The sequence below is a fragment of the Marmota monax genome, unplaced genomic scaffold (assembly GCF_021218885.2).
Source record: "Marmota monax isolate L192 unplaced genomic scaffold, Marmota_monax_Labrador192_F-V1.1 WCK01_AAM20220418_F8-fsc00038, whole genome shotgun sequence".
NCBI classification, from domain to species: domain Eukaryota; kingdom Metazoa; phylum Chordata; class Mammalia; order Rodentia; family Sciuridae; genus Marmota; species Marmota monax.
This window is the reverse complement of record NW_026692498.1, coordinates 3639917-3660316: the sequence shown is the minus strand read 5'-3', so window position 1 is coordinate 3660316 and position 20400 is coordinate 3639917. Positions and strand designations below refer to the sequence as shown.

The following is a 20400-nucleotide window of genomic DNA, read 5'->3' as shown; positions in this document are numbered from 1 at the left end:
CCAGGCCTGCAGCTCCAGGGCCTGTGGCTAGAAGAAGAGCCCGTGGGTGTGGGCCTCTGTCTTGCCTGGCCCGGCCTAGAGGGTGCTGCTCCCACCCACGCACAAGCAGCACTCAGGCCTCAGTGCCGGCTCACAGACATGTCACGGAGCCAGCCGGATGTGGCTCAGCTCTGAAATGACACACATTTCTGTCAGGACACTGAGATTAAGGAAATGGAACCAAGCCAAGCGAGCTCAGTGAAAGGAGCATTTGTCCTCTCTGGTGACAGACATTACCTGGTCCATTTTAGGGAGGTAAAGCCGGCTATGGTGTCTCCAGTAACTTAATTAGATTGCAAGTTTGGCAACTTTTTGTTTAGTTCATTCAGTTTTCACTGTTCACAATCAGAACCACAACCTTAGTGCAATAGTATATTTATTTTTTTACAGTAATTTTGGTTGCCGTACAAGTGATTGAAGGATTGGGAGAAAGTGCAAATTACAGGAGCTTTTTGTTTTGTTTTGTTTTGTTTTTTAATAAAATCTAAAAAGAATTAAAGCACAAAAGTAAGAGCAACATGGAGGTGTGAATGTGTGTGGTTACACAGACTGTAGTGGGAGACATGGTATTTAAAAAACAAAAACAAACTGCCAATGGGAAGATCAGTACTGGTGACCTACACACAGAGAAGTCATTGCCAGATCAACTGGGTAATGCTTGCTTGTTCAATAACTCAGGAAAAAAACCACCATTTTATTAACTAAAGTACCACAAATAATTCACTTTGTGATGTGTAAATTCAGCAAATCAACAGTCACATCGAGTTATTTTTATATTATATGGATTAACTTAAAATGTGCACAAACGTCCTGGAGAAGGTATCTTGGCAGGTATACATAATTTACATCTGGAGAGATTTTGGTTTGTATACATAATATTACAGAAACTGGGCATGTAAATGCAGTTTGTTTAAATTACAGTATATAACAAAAGTTGATCTGAAAATCTGGAGTACTATTAACATGATCATTATATGAGCAGTTTAAGTTTGTTCCCGGGGTAGGGCCTGGTCCTGACGTGTCCCAAAGGGGGAGAACAGTGGGCGGCAATTTGGAGTAGGGACTATTGCTTTCTATAGCAAAGTCATCCAAGAGAGCTAGAGGCCGATTCATCGTGGCAGCAGGCGTGTTTGGTGGGTCGGGCCGGTCTGAGAGGGGCTCCTATTCCTAGGATGAGACGGCGCGAAGGTGGGACTGATCTCGGCCCTGAGGCTGTCAGGGAGCTTGCTTCTGACCAGCCGCCGTGGCTGGAAGCCTCTGAGGGAGCAGAGTTCTTGTTCTGTCTTTTTGCCCAGTGACCGCATGCCCAGAGCCACAGGCCTTGTGCCTTGTGTTCTGCCTGGCACTGAGCACAGCCGGCAGGCCCCGCAGGCCAGGAGCGGCCCCGCGAGTGCAGTGCTGACATTCTAAAATCACAAACGGGAGACACATCTGAAAGGCCTTGGCAGGCGCTGTGGGTCTGGGCTGGGTTTCTCTAGAGCACTGTGGGTCACCTTGAGTTGGAAACCAAAGCCGTGGGATAGAGAGCCGCAGCAACCAGGCACACCCAGGGGTCAGATTATAAAGATGGACCTGTGAGGGTCTGGAGCGCAGGAGGCCCAGCCTGGGTTTCCAGATCAAGGGCGTGTGTGTGTGCGCGCGTGCGTGTGTGGGGTGTGTTTTGCCTTTGTTTTTGGAGGAAACTGTTTAGTGTGAATTGTAACCACTTTTGAAGAAATAATCATCCTTCAATGATGAAGTTCTAGCAAATATAGAAAATATAACACAGCTCTGCTGGTTCAGATGCATCCAGATAAGTTTGATTTAAAAAGGTCATACTTGTATAATTATTCCACAGAAATAGTATCATTAAATCACAAAAGTGTTTTTTCTTTAACTTTCTAGCACTGAAGTGCACAAAGGCTGCCTAGTAGACCAGCCACTTTTTTTCTTAAAATATTGTGCTTATAAACTATCTGTACACCTATTTAAACTTGCAGTAAAGAAAGATTTTTAAATTACTAAAGTTCACGTGTTCATTCTAGAGTTCCAGACCTCATCAGACACGTGGTCGTGAGCATAAAGAAAAAAGGAAAAACCATGTTCTATAATTAGAGATGGGCTGGGCTAGTTCTGAAATCATAATAAAACCAAACCTGACATTCATGTCTCCTCCAAAGATGGGAGAGTGTGCGGGAAGCCTGGTGATGTCTGGTGGCCCGTGTTCAACGGGTGGCCTCCCTTAGGTGCTAGAGGTATGGTTTCAGGACGCGGGCTCGGGCAGGAAGCAGGCAGGCTCCGACCACAGGCCAGAGTGCTCCCTCCCCCTGACTGCCTGCACACATCCATGTTCCGCCCACACCCAGCAGCCCACCTTCTGTTCACCCTGGTCCTGGCCACAGTCCTTGCCCACGGGGTCCCAAGACCACATTGTACTGTTAAGACAAGCTGGTGGGATTCCTGGACTCCTGGAGAGGAGGTGAACAGCCCCTGAGTGCCACTTTCCCCAGCCTCCAAGAGCAAAAGGGCTGGCTTAGCCCAGACACTTGCCCTTGGCCGGGCTTAGTGAGGCCGTAGTGCCCTGCCAGCTCCCAGAGAGGACATGGCTCCCCCAAGGGGCACATGCCCACACAAACCACGTGTCTTCTTGTCCTTCCCATTGAAGTGGGTGCTCAGCTGTTCTGGCCTTTGCAGAGCTCAACAGGCCTTCAGTGAAAAGGCTTCCAAGAGGCAGAGCCCCTCTCCGCCCACGCAGACGCTCTTTGGCAGGCAGCCGCTCGCGTCCCGGAGGAGGCTGGGGTCCCAGGCAGCTGCACGCTGGCTGGTTCCCATGGCCAGGCCTCCCTTCCTCCTGGGGATCGTGACTTTGTGCTTTGACTAACTCCATGTGACATCTGTTTGGCCACCTTGGAATTATGCTAATAGATTTGCAGAAATAAAGAAAGAAAGCTAAGCAAAGCCGGGCACGATCCCACTCAAATGCCCACCACTGCCAAGAACCTCGTGGCCGAAGAGCTATGGAGGCACATCACAGGAGGAGATGGGTACAGGATCTGGACAGGGAAAAGCGTTTTTCTACCTTTCAGGCCCAGGAAGGGCACCCACAAGCCTCTGGGAGCATCTCACTGCACGCAAGTTCGGGGAAGAGGTGGGAGCCAGTGAGCTCGGAGTGTCCTCCGAGAAGCCACAGGACTGAGGACAGGCCTTGTGCCGGGGCCTGGGGTGATGAGAGCTGCCCAGGAAGCAGAGGAGGGAGGCTCAGGAGGTATCTGGAGTACGCTGTCTGCCTACGAGAGCAGGGGTCCCGCGCCAAACCGACGGAGCCTCGTGGACCCAGCAAAGCGAGGCTGCCTGTGTGCTGGGAGGTAGGCTGGGAATCTTCCCGTGTTGGAACTCCCTCCCCTGTCCCCTTGAGACAGAAGCCACCCAGGAACCCCATGTGGACAGCCAGGCCTCCAGGCCTCGGCTCAGACACACCACGGACGCCCGCAGCATTTCTTTGGGTACCAGGAGACAAACCCATGGAGCGGGGTTGATGCTCAGACTCCGCTTGGCCTTCAGATCCCAGCGTGAGCCCATCTCTACTTATAACAGGGAGTCCGGGCGGGAGCAGCCGGCCTTATCTGTCCAGCAGCTGCTTGAGAGCACGCTCTAGGTTCATCCTGTGCCCGACCCGCGTCACCCCGAGGTCTATCAGGTCCTCCTTCTGGAGGTTTGGTAGGTGGCTGCCGTCGATCTCGTTGTCCATGAAGGTCTCTTTGTGCTCACCCAAGTTCAGGCTCTCCAGCCAGTCGGCCACATCTGGCTTAGTCCACAGGTGCACAGGTTTAGTTGTGAAAGGCTTATTTGAAATTGGCTGCTGCAGTATGGAGGGAGATGGCGACCTGCTGCGACCTGCTGGGTTCAAGCCAAATAGATCCCCGGCAGGGGGCTGGCTTGGAAGGCTGAAGACATCCGAGAGTGTGGGAGAAGGAGATGCGGCAGCTGCCGACAGCGGGGCGGGCAGGATCTCCTTGTTCATCTCGGTTGGCGAGACCACGGGGCTGGGGGCACGTCTCGCTCCTGAGGTCCTGCTCTCGTAGTCGGGGGGCCGGCTTTGCAGGGTGATGGGCTGCGAGGTGCCAGGTCGGACGGTGAAGGTCACTGTCGTGCTCCGAGTCCCTGAGACGGTGCTCATGACCTCTGGGCTTCTGAAACAGCAACAGAGAAAACCGTCACAAGCCAGGTCACTGAGGAGGACAGGGGAGGCACCACACCACACCAGAGTGCCCCCTGGCAGACGCACTGGCAATGAGCAAACAGTTTGCCATGCCCTGGGCAGGAGGAGGGGAAGCAGGGGCCTCGGGGACACCACAGCACACAAGCCTCCCACTCGGGTGCACCTCTCGAGGGCGCGGCACGCCTCTGCTGGGGCCAGTAAGGGTTGCACTGGCGAGGACCCTCCCTCAGCTGCCCGGCAGTCCTTGGTCTCAGGACAAGCAGGGATGGGCCTGCTTCAGCACAGAGGGCCCTGGCTACAGGCCACTCAGGCTTGGAGGAAGCCCTCCCCTGACCCGGAGGACGAGGAGCGGGTGGTCAGTGTGTTGCGCCACAAGAGGTCAGCTTCACCAGTGACCAGTGACCCTGCCCGATGCGGACTGGACTCTTGATGCAGCATGGTTAGATTCACTGAGGGGTCCCCCTCATGGACTTGCTAGGAGGGTGGGTGGGCCTCACTGGAGCAGATGTCTGAACAACTTTGTTCCCCTGTGGTGGCCATGGGGGTCCTTGGAGTGGGCAGGAAAGCCCTCAGAGCTGGAGAGACAGGCTCGACTCTCCTCCATCCCACCCCGACTGGCCCAGCGGGAATGGCTGGCTGCCTGGAGCGCTGGGGAGGACCTGTCCCTCCTCGCCCGGATGGGGCTCATGGCCGATGAAGTGTCCCTTGCTGGCTTTTGAGGCCTCTGGCAGCAGTTCTGTAGCCACCCCTAGGAAGGACATGCACCCCAGTGGGCCCTGGTTCCTGCTCTGCAGCCCTGGATGTCCTGCCACCTGTGCTCACAGTGCTGCAGAGGTGCGAGCTGCTCTTTCTCGCCTCCTGGGCTGTCTCGTGTGACTGGACAACCCGCTTTCCCCTCTGGACAGACCCTGCTCCAGGGCCCTCAGGAGGAGCTCTCAGAGGTGCCTGCTGCGCCTCACTCTGTGCACCCCTTGAGCTGAGCCCCACATGTTCCCCGTCGCCTCCCGGGAGACCAGTGGGAAATGCAGCCTCCTGACCCTCTCAGACCTCCTGAGGTGGACTGCTGGGTCTGGGCCATCTGTTCTGATGGACCCTGGGCCTCGGGAGCCTTGCTTAGGCCCTGCTGAGTGCCCATGGGCAGACCCGCCACAGAGCCCAGCAGTGAGAGGGCTGCAGGCCGCAGGGGGCTGTGGTTGCTCTCCCGGCCTCTGTCTCAGCTACCGTGTGTTAGACGAAGTCACCAGCCAGCCAGCCACTGGCCCTCGCCTCTGAGGTCATTATCACCATTAAGTACGGGACGTCCCAGGGTGTGGGAGGCCTGTGCTGTGGACTGCCGCAGCAGCCCTTTGGTGAGAAGGGTTGCAGGGGCTGGTGGGCGTGCCCTAAGGACCAGGGTGCCCAGACACCCAGGTGCTCACAGGTAGTTTCCTGGAGGGTGGGTGTCCCTGGTGGGCAGCCCCATCTAGGATCTGCCTGGGGCGGGTGGCCATTAGAGGTACTGGCATGTTGGTTGTACCCAAAGGTCTGAGGCAGCCCCAATGAGACACCGAGACTCAGTCAAAGGAAGACCCTGGAGCCCAGCAGGCCCTGCAGGCTGGGGAGGAGTGGGCGTCCTAAGGATCTGGGCTTAGGGTCTGCAGGGGAGGTGGGCTGGGAACACACAGCCCCACCCTCCTCAGGTAGGGTTGTCCTGCTCCAGGTCCAGCTGGAACAGGCTGCAGCCCACAGGGGTGAGCAGCCTGTCTGCCCCTCTACAGCTGCAGGGTGGCATTTGGGGAGCCAGTTGTTTCTACTTTGCAAGAACAACTGGGCTAAGAAAGTTAAAATATTAACTTGCAAGTAGGTGTGCAACCTGGCAGGAGTGGCTGCTGGGGTCTGTCCCAGCCTGGGCTTTTGGGAAGGGGGAGGGGTCTGAGGTGAGGACTGCCAGAGACACTTCCCTACACTTCCTGCAGGGGGCGGGGCAGGAAGCTCGTTCCAGAGCCACTGGCTGAAGCCTGTGTGTGGTACTGTTGGGAGACACCTGGCTGCTGCTCATCAGGCTCCTGTGGGGACAGTGGCTGGTTGCCCCGTGGCCCCTGTAGGCAGAGCTGGACTTGTGGTAAAGAAGGCTCTGCAGGCAGCTGCGCCATCAGGAGCAGGGATGAGGCTCCCGACCCCTGGGTGGGCAGAGGAGGGGACAGAGCACACAGCAGACCACGCCCAGCTTGGCAGACGGCACTTACTTCTGCTCAGCACGACCCTCTTCTGCAAGCACCAGCGTGGGAGCGGGTGGGAATGACACACGGAGCGACTGAGACAGCACTGCAAAACCAATCAAAGGGCACAGGACAGAGCTGCCGCAGGACGGGATGAGTGACGTGTGGACCCTGGCCACTGCAGCGCCTGCCTGGGGTTGGACCCTGGCCACGCAGCGCCTGCCTGGCAGTGTGGACCCCAGCCACTGCAGTGCCTGCCTGGGGTTGGACCCCGGCCACTGCAGTGCCTGCCTGGCGGTGTGGACCCTGGCCACTGCAGTGCCTGCCTGGCTGGCCGCCCAGCACAGGCCTGCCTTCCATGGCCTCGCCTCCTTGACTCAGGAGAACACATGCTGGAGGGTGGCACCAAAGGGTGCCTTCCTCTGTCTGGTGCCTTCTAGGGATGAGCCTGCTGCCGGTTCTCCAGCTCTGGTTCCAGCCCTGGCTCCCGGGTGGTAGTTTCCCTTCCACAGCTCAGGACTCATCATCCAGATGCGTGGCGGGGAATGCCACCCCACCAGGACCAGGGCTTTGCCGTCTTACCATGGGATGTCAGCCAGCTAGGCTAACCATGCCAGTGCCCCTGCCCAGCATGGCTAACAGCAGAGGGCCACAGAGTCCTAGCAGCAGAACGAGGGCCCGGCTGGCCCACCCCCACCTCCTCAGCAGTGATTCCCAGGGTTCACCACCCGGCATGATTCCCTGGATCCTCCTGTGGCGGGATCATTATGTTGCTAAGCAACCGCTGGGTTGCAGGCGGAACACACAGGAATCTGTTGCCCTGATTTAGAACGACACTCACACACTCCCTCTCTTGGATGATCACTCTCTAGTCTGCCTTTTAAATCAAATCCATATGGAAACATGAGACTTAAAAAAAAAAAAAAAAACAGCCCAGGAGTTAAGTGGGACATTCCACGGGCAGGACATGATTATGGAGGTGATCATGGAGGTGAGCTTGCAGGCGCCTTCTCACCCTGTTTGCAAACTCAGGTGGGCTCCTGAGCAGCCCTGGCGGCCAGAGGCTGCTCATTGACGGTGGCTCCCCAGGCCCATCTGCCCTTCACGGGCCAGGCAGGTGCAGAGCCCCAAATCCTTCCTGAGCCAAGCACCCTGTGTGACTCACTGTATGGCTTTGGAGATGAGCCCTGAGTGGGCGCCTCCTTCCAAACTGCCCTGTCCCTGAGTTACACTCTCCAGCCTCTGCACGTGTAGGGCACTGAAGAGGGAACTGGGGGTACCATCTGCCCTGGGCCTGAGCCTTGGGGGTTGCCCAAGACAATGCCTCCCCCGGAACCGCCAGCGGTTCTCCACTCCAGACGCCACCATCACCCAGGGCACTGCCAGGACCTGCTCTATTTTCAGTCCCTAGGGCCTGGCCCAGGACAGAAGGAGCACTCAGCCTGCCACCTGACGAGCAGGGGCCAGGTGCCCCTGGGACAGAGCTTCCCCTTGCTACACATTCCAGGGCCTCTCCAGTGCCATTCACCAGACCACCTACAGTGCCACTCGCTGACATGGCCTTCCCAGTCACTTGGTGCTGGGGGTCATGAAGGCCCCCATAGTGGAACTGAGGTTGCAGCCCCTATTAGCAGCTTCCACGTGGCTTCCAGGGAGGGGGCTCTACCTCCAGCCAGGCACAGAGAGTTTTTAACAGCCCATCTCGACTCAGTTTAAAATCCAGTCAGGGTAACACGGAGCTGTGACTGTTGGAGGAACAGGCAAGGGGGCAGATGCTGTACTGTGGGGGCCTTCGGAAGGACAGTGGGGCTGGAGGTGGCTTTTCTAAGAGCTGGCCCAAACTCATTCCCTGGGCAGCTGGAACCTGCCCAGGGGTCTTGGGGACCTCACTCCCATGGGATGACTCTCTCTGAGCCCATCCCTACTGCTGTAGGTGACAGCCAACCTGGACATCCCTCTGCTCCCACCGCGAAGGGCTGGTTGTCCAGAGGGCACCCAGCTTGAGCCCCGCCCTCTGGTGGAATCACAGGGACCCACAGGCCCCTCGTCGCCTCTCGTGACAGATGAAGCGAAGCTGACCTTTCCTGATGTGCCAACGAAGGGCAGGCTTATCTGGCCATGAGGACCCTGGGGTCACTGGTAAGGCTGACGCCTGGGCAGGCTGTGCTGGCTCTCCAGGTTCCTCAGGCACACCTCTCAAATCACCCTGTTGTCCTGCTTCAGGCCTGGACCCCCACAGCAGCCCCCAGCCCTGTGTCGCTGTGCCGGCCCCTGCCCCTGGCCGCGCAGCAGCCTTTGTGTCTTTAGGAAGCAAAAGTGGAGTCACACCTGCGTTGGTGAGCCCTGGGGTGGCTGCCAGCCCATGGGTCACCTGCCCTCCCTCCTGGCCTGGTCTCCTGACATGGAGAACACTTTTGCTGGCCTGGGTGCTGTGCTCGCCCCGCGCCTTGCCATCCCCCACCTGAGCTCTGCTTCGGTTTCTGACTGTGGCTCCTCTGTGTATTCTATGTCTTTCCAGTGTCACTCCCTGAGTGGTGGCTCTTCTGTCCAGGCCGCTTGGCCAGCAAACCATGGTTCCTTGCTGCATCTGTCCACTTGGGTCTCTTGTTCAGCATGTATTGGTGGTTTCCTCTGGGAATTCGAGCTCCTCCAAGAAAGAGTGGCCTCGCGTGCTTTCCTGACCAGTGACAAGCCCAGGCTCAGCATGGTGCCCAGCACACGTGGGCACCAGTTGCAGTTGCTGCTGCTGCTGGCCGGGTCTGCTGTCCGTTTGAAGAGCCCCAGCCCCGCTGTCTGCACCCCAGGCCTGGTGTCTCTTGGGCTCAGCAACATGGCTGACCCGTGGGCTCAGGACACTGTGGGCCATGCTGTGGTTCTGAGCCCCAAACTGGGTCCAGCCCATCTTCCAGGTCTGCATTTGGGTAGCTTGTCTGTCCCCAGCATGTGACTTTAACCAAGACCCCTGAGCCCTCTCCTCCTGGGTCTGCAAGGTGACAAGAACACCACTCAAGCCACACTTTCAGTGTAGTGGAAATCAGGTGCACTGAGATGTCACCCAGGGTCACAAACGGTGAAAAGCAGGGTGCAGGCCAGCATCTACACACCTCTTGGGTCCTCAGGCCCCATGCCAGTGGTCCTGGGGAGCCATGGCAGTGGCTTCTGGGGGAGCTCCCCACTCCTGTGCCCGTCTCTGCTTGGACCTACTGTGCCCAGTGATGAGATTTCTTCCCTGGCATAATCAGGCTGGTGGTTGAGAACTGCCCGGTGGCTCCTGTCTTGGAAGGCATCTCTGGCCAGGGTCTTCTCACCCAACGCTGTCCTAAAGGACACTTCCCGATGGCTTCCTTTGGGCAGCAACACACTCGTAGTCCAGGTGTCTCCAGATTCCACACCACCCTGACCTCAGGGAACAGCAGAGACTCAGTCTTGGCTCAGGTTAGGTCAGACGTACCACAGCCATCGTCCCTGGACCCTGTGCTGGGGTCTAGTAAGATGCGCAAGGGGTGGTCTCACCGCAGAGCTGTCAGGCAAGATTCCAGGAGCAGTGGACAGATCAGGGCAGCCTCTGCCCACAGTGTGCGGGCAGTGGCCCTGCTCAGCTGGCGCCTCTCCTGGCTGTGCCCGGGCTGCCTGCCATTTCAGAAGCCCGCTGGTTTCCAGAAACACTCGCCGTGTTCCTCTGGAGGCGCTTCTCCACCCAATTCCGAGCCTCATTTTGCTCAGGGCCATTCATAGCTCTTGATTTCTGGATGCATTTGAGGATGGTGGCCTGTGTGCCACCACGTGGGTAAAGCCCAGGCCTGTTAGCCAGCTGGCAGAGGCGGGCACCCAGGGCCAGGGGCAGCTAGGCCCCGGCCACCCCAGGACCTACTGGTGGTGACGGGGACTGCTGTCCCGACCTCGTCCCTCAGAGAGCTTGTGCTGGCACTCCTGAGAGCTGGTCGGAGTGCTGCAGTGAGCGCCTGAGCCGCGGCCTCCCCTGCCTCGCCCAGCGCCTAGGGCAGCCCTCGGCTGGGAGCGGGAAGGACTGCACACGCCCTGGGCCGCCTGGTGACCGCTTGCCTGGGAGAGTCCATCGCTGGGCGCAGCCTGTGGCCTAGACAGCCTCAGCCCGCATTTGCCCACTAGCCCTCTGGCCCTCTGCTTGGTGAAGGCCCTGGCTCCTGCAGGAGGTCAGGGGTCAGACCAGGGCAGCCCACTGGGAGGGCGGACCGAGCTCCACAGCCCTGGCTGTTTCCTTGGCTGTGAAGCGAAAGTGACCACAGGCCTGCAGGTGGGACTGCACCCTGCGTTAGGCAGCTGCTTCACAGTGCAGGCCGAGGTCTCGTCGGGTGACGGCTTCTCTGAGGCTCCTCCTTGCCCAGTGTCCACCTGGGCAAAGACAGGAAGGCCCTAGAGTCAGAGCAGGGTGGAGTCCCACTTGGCTGGGAGCAAGCCATTCTTGTCCCACCTACAGGGACTGGAGCAGGTGGGCCAGCAGGTGCTTGGCGGCCTCTGTGGCTGTAGTCCCTGGGCTCCCCGGGTGGACATACCGGAGACCCTGGCTCAGGTGAGCTGCTGGGGCCTCAACAGTGGATCTGCTTCCCTGGCCCCGGAGTCACTCCCTCTTGGCACCCTCCTGTCTGTGGCCTGTGCTGAGGAGTCTGCATCCTGCTCTGGCTCCTGCAGGCCCAGCACTGGGAAGCCACTCAGCCCTCGGGAGAGGCGGCTGCACCTGGGCCCCTGCCCCCGGCTGTCCTCAACACTGTCCACCCGAGAGCTTCTCATGGACGTGGAGCACTGAGGTGTGGCCTTCTGGTGGCTCTGTCACAGGATTCAGTGGCAGAACATAAAGAGCCTACTGTGGCTGGAGAGGGAGCTCTTGGAGGGCCACCTGGTGTATGTGAAGCCCTGTGTTTGATCTCCGGTATCAAAATGACAAAGCAGAGAGCACCTGTGGTGTTACCTCCCGGGAAGGACGGGCTGGCGGTGATCCGCTTTCCTGAGGCTCTGCCTGTGTGCGGGCACCTTCTCTTCCTCCAGGAGCAGGGAGCCCGGCAGGTGCAGCCCGCGAGGATCCCTCCACCTGGAGGTGCTCGCAGATGTCACTGGCGGTGGAGGCCCAGGAGCAGTGGCGACAAATGCCCCCACCCTCCCCTGAGAGCAGTGGGAGCCCCACTGGAAGGCAGCGGGGAAGAGCGTGGCCCAGCTGCAGATCACAGTCACTGCGAGTGAACGCTGCCCCAAGGGGCGGCCCTGGGCAGGGCCTGCAGAAGGACTTCCTCAGTCAGGACAGGAGCCTGGGCACCCTGCCTGGGCAGACAGCAAGCTTTACCCTCCACCCAGGGCAGCCTGCTGGCTCCTCCTCTGTCACCCCAGCTCCCATGGGAGTGACTACTACCTGTGTGACGATGTGAGTGGCAGCTGGGCCACCTGGGGCTTTTCCTTCGTGACGTTTGCCCTGGGCGGCACCTCCCAGCCCTCCCCCCGCTGGCCATGGAGGGAGGGGTAAGAGCCCACACGCATGTGTTTAGACACTCCCTCGCCACCCGTCAACCCCCCTCGCCGCCCCTCACTAAGGCCGCTGCCGTGGCCGCTCTTGTCAGGCAGCGCTGACCTCGACCTGGGCTCAGCGAGCCTCCACCTGGCCTTCGCAGTGGTCCCGGCAAAGGTCTGGTCACACAGGAGAGCTGAGCTCATCTCGGAGGCCAGGGCGGGGGGCTTTGTGCCCCTTCATCTCATTAGGAGGGAGTCTTGAGGAGGGAGCGCTGTCTCCTGCCAGGACAGCTGCGGCTTTGACTCTGCCGTCCCAGAGTCTGGAGGGTGACACGCGGTTATGGCCGACAGTGTGGCCATCACAGGGTTAGGAATCCCTCTTCTCATCCTCTTGGTTCTCCCTCAGGACTTTCGTGGGCAGCACTGGACAGTGTGTGCCCAAGCCATCTGTGAACTTACCTTGGAGCTAGGCTGGCGGACTTGACCCCTGCCGGCGAGTCCAGTCCTTCCCCCGGCTTTGCCGATTTCTCTCGGTTCATTTGCTGCAGGATTGAGTTCAATTCACTAATAACGTTCGCCTTTGGGCCTGAGAGAATCGGGCTTTTGACCTCCGTGATATCACCCCACAACTTGGAGGTCCTTGGCTGGATGATCTTGGCCAGCCCAGCCTGGGCGCTGCCCGGTGGGGGCGGGGGCGCAGGTGGGGGGATGACGAAGCTGTCCGCGTCTTCCTCCAGGAGCGCGTCCTGATAAAGTGCATTGCTTTTGTGAATAATGGGCTTCATTTTTGGCTTTGGAGGTACGGGGGGCTTGTCGACCACGAACGCTTGCCCGTCTGCATAGACTGTGCAGGTGTCCACGCCCTCCCCGCCCTCAGAGGACAGGGTGGAGATGCTGGACACCGTGGAGATGGTGCTGGTTGTCTCGAGATGGTGGTCACTGCTACTGCGGCTGTCCACCTCCTCGATCCCAGAGTCGGCGACAGTGTCGAAGCTCTCGGGAGGTGGCAGGAAGGAGGCGGGCAGGCAGTTGGAAAGGCCGGCTGGCTTCTTGGTGTCCGCGGGGTTGGCTGGCTGGCTGGAGTTCAACGAAGGGGACGGAGGGGCATCGGTTTTCTTCTGCTTGACCGAGTCGGTGAGAGTGGGGACAGCAGCAGCGCGGTCATCAGGAATATCAAAACTATTTGCAAATTCCAGGGGAGGAGGCAATGGCTCTGTAAAAACAAAATCCTCATCCAAGTCCACGGATGCCAGGGGGGGGGGAGGGATGCGGAATGGCAAGACCACCGTCTCCTCCATGGAGCCCGCGGCCACAATGGTCCTGCCGGGCACGGTGGCGGGCTCGGGGGTGACGGAGATCTGTAAAGCACCTTCGGTGTCGGAAACACCTTCTGGCACCGCGGAGGGCGGGTGGTCTAGTGTCACGTCCATGTCCTCTCTCTCCTCCTCCTCCTCCAGGGGACCGCCCAGCTGGGCAGCATCCACAGTGTGCACCATCAGCAGGCCGGCTGACTTCTGCTGGGCCGTGTCCACGATGTTGATCAGCATGTTCTTGTCCCCACCTCTCCGGTCCTTGCCCAGGTCTGTCTCGTACTTGTTCTCCGTCTCCTGTCGGCGCAGGGGCCCCCGGGTGTTCTGCCTGGTGACGGGAGGGAAGCCAGTGTCCCCACTGGGCCGCATTTTGGTATCAATGTAGAGAGGCTTGTTGAGGTCAGCCTTGGGGGCCTCCCCCTTGGTCCCCTGCTGGGACTCCTTCATGGCTCGGTCCCTTGCGGAGAGTGCCAGGGCCAGTGGGGAGCTGGGATCCAGCAGGCGCCCGGTGAGCGGGTGGACGTAGTTCTCCGGGCTGACGGCGTTGCTGCTCTTGGGGGCTGCCGCTGGGCTGCCCTCGGGCCCCTTGGCTTTGGATGCGGGATTCAGGGGCCTCCCGGCCTCACCCTGAGCACCGGCCTCGCCACCAACCACAAAATGGTTCTCGGGCTCTCTTGGCGCTGCCACCGGCGTGGGCGACACCAGCAGCTCTGCACTGTCCTCATCGCCAAACCCACCCTCCTCTGGGAACTTGGAGGGCCGCATCCGGGGGGCAGGCGGCCCTAGGCCCACGTCCTCATCCCCCAGGTCCGTGGAGAGGAAGGCTGGGGAGTTCCTCCTGGCCTCCAGCCGCTTCTCCCTGTCACGCACAGCCCCCGCAATGGCTGCGGCGAAGGGGCTGCTGGAGGCCAGGCCGTCCTCGGGCCGCAGCTGGCCGGGCTGCTCGGCCGGGGGCTCGATCTCCACGCTGCTGCCCTGGCTGCTCTTGCCGCTGCTGCTGGTGGAGGGCTCCTTGACGATGATGGTGGGGATGGGGATGGAGCATGTCTTCTCGGGGCTGTCCTCCACATTGGACTGCTTCACCAGCATGCCCTTCCGCCGGGCGGGCTTGGCCGGCACGTAGACGGCCTTGCTCGCGATCCTCCCCACCTCCGAGTACGGGTTCTCGGGCATCTGGCCCCGCTTGCTACGGAAGGTGGCCTGGGGGGCCGCGCTTCGGCTGCAGAGGTCCTCGGAGTCCAGGGAGTAGCGGTCCAGCTCTCGTCTGTAGAACATGCCCTTCTCCCTCATCATGGTGGCCACTGTGTCAGACCTGGTGGCGGGGGACACCTTGGCAGCAGGATTCTGATTGAACGCAGGCTTGATTGTCCCGTAGACTCTCGGAGTTGGGGACTTGGGGCAGTTGTAGGCAGTGGGGGAGGGTGGAGGTGGAGACGGGGGCACGGACTGCGGTGGAGGGGGGATGTCCTCGGACGTGTCCGGCATGGACAGGCTTCTGGTGAACTTCAGCATCGGAGGGGCCAGGAACTGCCGCTCTTCCTCTGTTATTCCTGCAGGCAGAAAGCGGGTTGAGCTTGGCATCCCAGCTGCGGCCCAGCCCACTGCGGGTCTCAGGTCATGCAGCCGCGCTCGCCACCCGGCACCGCACACGGCACAGGCCGCAACACCAGAGCTCGCTGTGCAACCCACTCTGGGCCACGAAAAGAACGAAAAGCGGGCCCTGGGCACAGGGGACACGTGCAGGAGCCCTTCTCCAGGTACACTGTGGGGCCCGTGAGGCCAGGGCCCGGCCCAGAGACGGGCGTGTGCGGCTTTTTAGGCCACGCCTGGGTCACCAACCCCTCCTAGCTGTGTGTGTGTGTGCGCAGTCTCAGATGGGGTGGGCTGGCCACACCAGCTGGACCCTCCTCTGTCCCTGCCCCTTTCAGGTGTGGCCTGGCCCTGGGGGTCTGCAGCTGTCACCCGTCTTCTGGAGGCCGGGGGCCTGAGGGTAGTAGGTGCCACTGTGTCTGCCCGCTGGTGTGGGTGGGCAGTGCTGAAGATGCCGCTGCTGGTCAGGTGGCATGTGAGCCCTGTGGTTGCTGCCCATGTGTGTGGCAGACCCTCTACCAGCAGCAGAGCTGTGTCTCTGGTGGTCTCACTGTGCTGACAGGGGTTGTGGCATCACTGTGATGGCCTCTTGGGAGATGTAGGAGCCGCACAGAGGGCTGTGCACAGCGAGCCCCTGGGTCCCTGGCAGGATGGCTGTGAGTGGGCTGGTCAGAGGTAGGGCCATTTTGGCTCTGGAACTGCCACGAGGGAGGGAGCCTTCCTCAAACCAAAGACTCCGACCCACATGGCCACAGGCTCCCGAGCAGGCACTAGGCAGGGGCCGAGGGCGCCGTGGGCTCAGCCCAGAGGCTCCGCACTGGCCTGTCTAGGGCTCTCTGCAGCCCCGGTGGAGGGCACAAGCTCACAGCCATGTTCTGAGACAATTGTCCAAAGCTGGTGGGTGTTGAAAGCGAGTGGGCTGTGACTATGGCCCTGGGGACACCACGGTGTACCTGGAGCACGCTCTGCATGGTGACTGGGGTGACTACAGACTGGAGCACAGCACAAGGCACGAGCACAGGAACAGAAGCCACACACACAACAGACCCAGGGACCACAGCTGTGCGTCGGGCATGCAGGGTTCTAGGGCAGCAAAGTGGACTACTCGAAATTTAAAAAGTTCCCAGGACAAATGACTGATTCCAGTGGAAACTTGATATGGGTGTTCCAAACGGCACCCACTCCCCGTGGGAAGGCGGTGGCCTGCAAGGTTGGTGCTGACCGCCTCTCAGTGGGGCCTTGGCTACATGCCGACGCCGGCAGGTGTGTTCCGAGGAGTGCGATTTTGGAATGCACCTTATATAAAGGGCAGATTCCAAGCTGGAGGCTTCCACCTACCTGATAGAAAGATTCTGCTGTCTGACAGGGAGGAAATCAGTCGTTATCAACCAGTAAGGATCAGAGACATCACGGGAGTGGGCAGCTCCGCAGGAGGGCGGGCTCAGGAGCAGCCGCCACCCCCTTGTCACTGCCCGCCGCCTCCTCTTCACACTACAGCCCCAGAACTCCAGAACCAGAGCTGGGTCCCCGGGGCAGCCGGACGTTGGGGTGGACGCTTTCACCCTGTGTATGTGGCAGGCCCTCCATGTCCAGCAGTGGCCTTGGCTTCTAGCAGTTTACAGGGCAAGGACAGGTCTGCATTCTCTCCCAAAGGGACTGCGTCCAGGGTCAGGCCTCCCTGCCTGTCAGAGTCGAGGCAGCAACTGGGATGGCCCCAGCGGGTGGGAGCTGCTCTCCAGGACAGCGTGCTGTCCTTGCCATTGGAGAGCTGACCAGCCTCCCGGACGGACATGTCCCGTGAGCTTGTTCCACTTGCCCTTCCCACGGGCCCCACCTTCCCCTCTGGCTCATGGCCCCTTCACCCCGCGGTTACAAGTAGCCGTCAGATCAGAGACCATAGCCGCACTGCCTGTCTGCAGGGGCGGGAGGGCTTCCTGCTCTGCGCTGTTCAGTGGCTGCCTGGTGGGGGACCTGGGCACCCCCCCCCGGGCAGGCCTCGGGGAGCAGCTAGACAGCCTGGCCCGAGGCCAGACCTCCCAAGGGCCCCTTCTTTGGGTTAGGTAGTGCTTCTTACCTATGGATTTCTGCCTTCGCATCGTACCTCGGGGGAGGCCCAGAAACGGGCCTTTCGGGCTCCCGGGAACTGTGGGTGTCATCACAGCGATCCCCTGGCGCTCGTACACAGACTGCAAACCAGAAAGCTGGGTGAGACACGTCCTGGCTGGTCTCGACCAGAGGGCAGCAAGGAGGTCCCTGCACCGCCACAGGCCCAGGTGGTTCCGGAGCAAGGCAGATCTCCAGGGTGCTGCGGGGCTGCGTGGAGACCGGGCAGCCCCTCTGCCTCTCCGACAGCTCCAACAGTGTGGGAAGCAGGCACGTGCTGCTCTAGGGACACCCTGTACCAGAGCAGCTGGACAAGGCTCTGTGGAATGGAGCCAGGTCAGGTGTCCTGTGAGAATGAGCACAGTGGCAGTGGGGTGTGACGTGGGCTGTACCCTGTGGCCTTGGCCACATCCTCAAGCAGGGCCTCTATAGTCCTGCTCTGCACAGTGGGCTAATGCTGGCCCCACAGCATGTGTGAAGAAGACCAGGCATGGGCGCTGTCTGGCAAGCAGGACGGCCCTGCAGCAGCCTACCCACCTGTGGCCAGGGGCTGGCCCCGCCTCGCCCCCCACCCCCAGGCCTGCTCTAGGAGGAGCCCAGAGCTCCTCTCCTCCACCTCGAGGCTGTGTTCCAGCGTGGCCTCCACCAGCCCCTGCCCAGGTCTTCCTAGGGCTGCTGTGCCAGGCTGAGCTTGCTGCCCGACCCGAGGAGCAGGAGGCCAGATGTGCACTCCCAGGGGGCACCCGAGGACGGCCTTGCCCCGTCCATCTCGCTCTGTAGCTCTCCCTGAGGTTGGGGAAGGGAGGCCAGGGCCTGCTCCCAGGACGGCAAGGGCAGCTGTCCCACAGGGCAGGGGTGGAGGGGTGTGGGGACAGGGTGGGGCGTGTAGGCACGGCAGGGACACAGTGTGGCCCTGCAGCTCGGGAGGTGAGACTGGGGCTGAGCACTCTGGTCCCCGCCGTCCTTGGTGACGTTTGTTTCAGGGCTCAGGGAGAGCTCACGTATCAGGCTTGGGGAGTTTGGGGGCTCGTGTGGTGATCAGCTGAATCACGAGAATACTAAGCCACACTGTTGTAAAGGGCAGTGCTCAGAGCGGGGCCAGGCGGGGGACACTGAAGCCAGTGAGCCCCGGCCCAGGCCCCGCCCCGGCAGCACTGCCTTTGCCTGGCGCGGCGGGTATTGAGAAGCCCTGCTCTTGCGGCCTGGCCGCTGCTCCCTGAGCCAGCAGGGAGTGCTTCCGGCCCGCGGCGGGGCCGAGGTGAGTCTCAGGTTCGGCCCTGTGCTGAGGGTGTGTCGTCCATCCTCAGAGTCCACCAGAGGATGGACCTCTGTGCGGTGGTGGCCAGAGGCTTCTTCCACCCCAGAGTGGCTGTGTCTGAGGAGCACTCCTGAGGGCCTCTCTGGCCACAGCTCAGTGGTCCTCAGCTTGCACATGGGGGGGTCGCCCTCGAGGCTGGGGGCTGAGTGCCAGTGTTGAGGCCCCTGTGGCAGGGCAGGGCAGGGCAGGGCAGGGGCATGGTCTGCACGCCTGGGAGGTCCTCTGCACCTGCTCTGACCCCTGCTTCTGTGTGCCTCTAGACCGCCATCCCTCGTCCTGGGGACACAGTCACTCACGTTCATGTCTGAGGCTGCTGGGAAGCACCTGCTGGTGGGCCGCTGTTTGATGGTGGCCACTCTGGTCTCCATGGCCATGCTCTCAGCCGTGCGGGAGGGCTTGGGGGCCGGGACCGTCTCCTCTGGTTTATCTGCAACACAAGGTGAGGTTGGAGGGGCCAAGCACAGGCAGGAGGGCAGGGCTGGATGGGGAGGAGGCGGGGTGCAGCAGCGAGGGACTCGGCCATGCACCTCTCCCTGGCCCGTGCACCCCCCTCAGCGCCCACATGGCCTCCCCAGGGGTGCACGTGGACAGGTGGCGAAGCAAGACCACAGCACCTCAGGCTCTGGGTTTCCCGAGGAGGCTGTATCCTCACTTCTGGGATCTGTTTTGGGTCGTGTTAACTGACTGCTAGAATTTCAAAGACGCTCCGAAATGTGGTTCTTTTTGGCAGCTAAATGCATGTTTCAAGACAAGGGTCCTATACCCAAGGCTGGGACTTCGACAGTGTGTTCAGGAAGTTGGTGGGACACCCAGGAGTCCCCACTGTGATACTTTCCCACTCATTCTTTCCACAGTAGAACATTCTTGTCTCTTCTTGAAACTGACCCGCCACCAAATCCCTGGAGCTGCACTGCCACCTAGTCACCCGGTATGAGAGCATGGCCTTCTGAAGGGCAGACCAGGTCCCATGAGCAGGTGTAGAGGGAAGGGGTCGTGGGGGCGTCAGCAACGCGCAGAGCAGCCAAGTGAGACCCTGACACCGTGGAAGAGGGTTGATTCCAGTCAAGGCATTTGATTCCAGGGTTCAAGGGGGCCAGCTGCAGGCCCAGTCCTGCCCTTGACCTCAGAGCAGTTCCACACGTATAAAGAGTTACCCAGAGAGGAGGAAGGGAAAGAAGTGGAAGAATGGTGACAGGGACGGAAGGTGAGGCAGGGACGGCCTGGCTTGCCAAGGAGGTGTCTGCAAGCCCCGTCTGCACCCCACCCCAGCTCTCTTGCCAGCAGGAAGTGGAGTGGGTCCCAAGGTGCCTGCCCCCCTGATGAGGCGGCCACTCCCAGCTTCCCCTGCTCTGTGGGCTCCCCTCCCCAGGAGCAGGCACGTCCCCTGGTGTGTGGTGAGCACCTGCCCCTCAGGGGCTGGGCAGGACGGGGGGGAACGCCCAACTCTCGTTCCTAATGGCAGTGGGGTGCCCTGGATGGCAATCAGCTGTGTCCTCACACTGAGTTCTGCCACCCTCCCCTGCATGGAGGCCCTCGTCCCCCGCTCCCGGGCCCAGATCCTCCTGCCAGTGTCTGTCCCCTGACACTGCAGGTTCTCTTGTCCCTCTGAGGCAGGCTCAGGTGAGGCCGGGTGGCCTGCTTTGGAGAGCCAGCTAGGATGCATGGGGCCTGTTGGTCTGTGCCTGCAGGCTAGGCCTCTTGGCTGCTTGGCTTGGCCTTGGATGAGGGTGGCTGCTGGTTGCCCCAGAGTATCTTTCTCCAAGGAAGGGGACCGAGGTCTGTCCAGCCCTGGGGCGCTCCGTGCCACCACTGCAGTGAGTGGGACACCAGAGTTGCTCTGGGGACCAGAAGTTCTTGACAGTGCTAGCCCTGGCTCCTTTTCTGCCGCCCACCAAGGGTGTGGCCTGGGGGCGCAGCAGCCCTGGGACTGTGCTGCTCAGTTCCAGGAGAAGGACTTCAGCCCAGGGGACTGTGGGGCACTTCAGGTGTAGGCTCCGGTGCACCCGCATAGCCCCGCTGCCTCTGACTGTGCACAAGGGCGCCCTGCTGGCTGCAGGCTGACATGGGGGAGGTCCAGGGAGCACTGGCCTGGCCTTTGGGCCCTGATGAACTCAGTGGCTGGCAGTTACAGTGGGGCTCTGAGCACATCAGAGGCTGGACCTAAGGTGC

At 60.6% G+C, this 20400-nt stretch overlaps 1 protein-coding gene across 14 annotated transcripts in view; it reads right to left on the bottom strand.

The window, feature by feature from the left end:
- Positions 1 to 398: 398 nt before the first annotated feature.
- Shank2 (SH3 and multiple ankyrin repeat domains 2) overlaps positions 399 to 20400 on the bottom strand; it is a 402506-nt gene continuing 382504 nt past the window's right edge. For 11 of the 14 annotated variants that reach the window (XM_058579384.1, XM_058579385.1, XM_046444918.2 and 8 more), the window contains 5 exons: positions 18528 to 18658; positions 16885 to 16996; positions 16149 to 16169; positions 12370 to 14770; positions 399 to 4208 (listed from right to left, as the gene is read on the bottom strand). In XM_058579384.1, the coding sequence (XP_058435367.1) occupies positions 3638 to 4208; positions 12370 to 14770; positions 16149 to 16169; positions 16885 to 16996; positions 18528 to 18658 (3236 nt within the window). In that variant the 3' untranslated portion in view covers positions 399 to 3637. Of the gene's footprint in view, positions 4209 to 6462; positions 6542 to 12369; positions 14771 to 16148; positions 16170 to 16884; positions 16997 to 18527; positions 18659 to 20400 lie in introns of all 14 variants that reach the window. The other 3 variants (XM_058579391.1, XM_058579387.1, XM_058579386.1) reach the window with 3 other exon arrangements.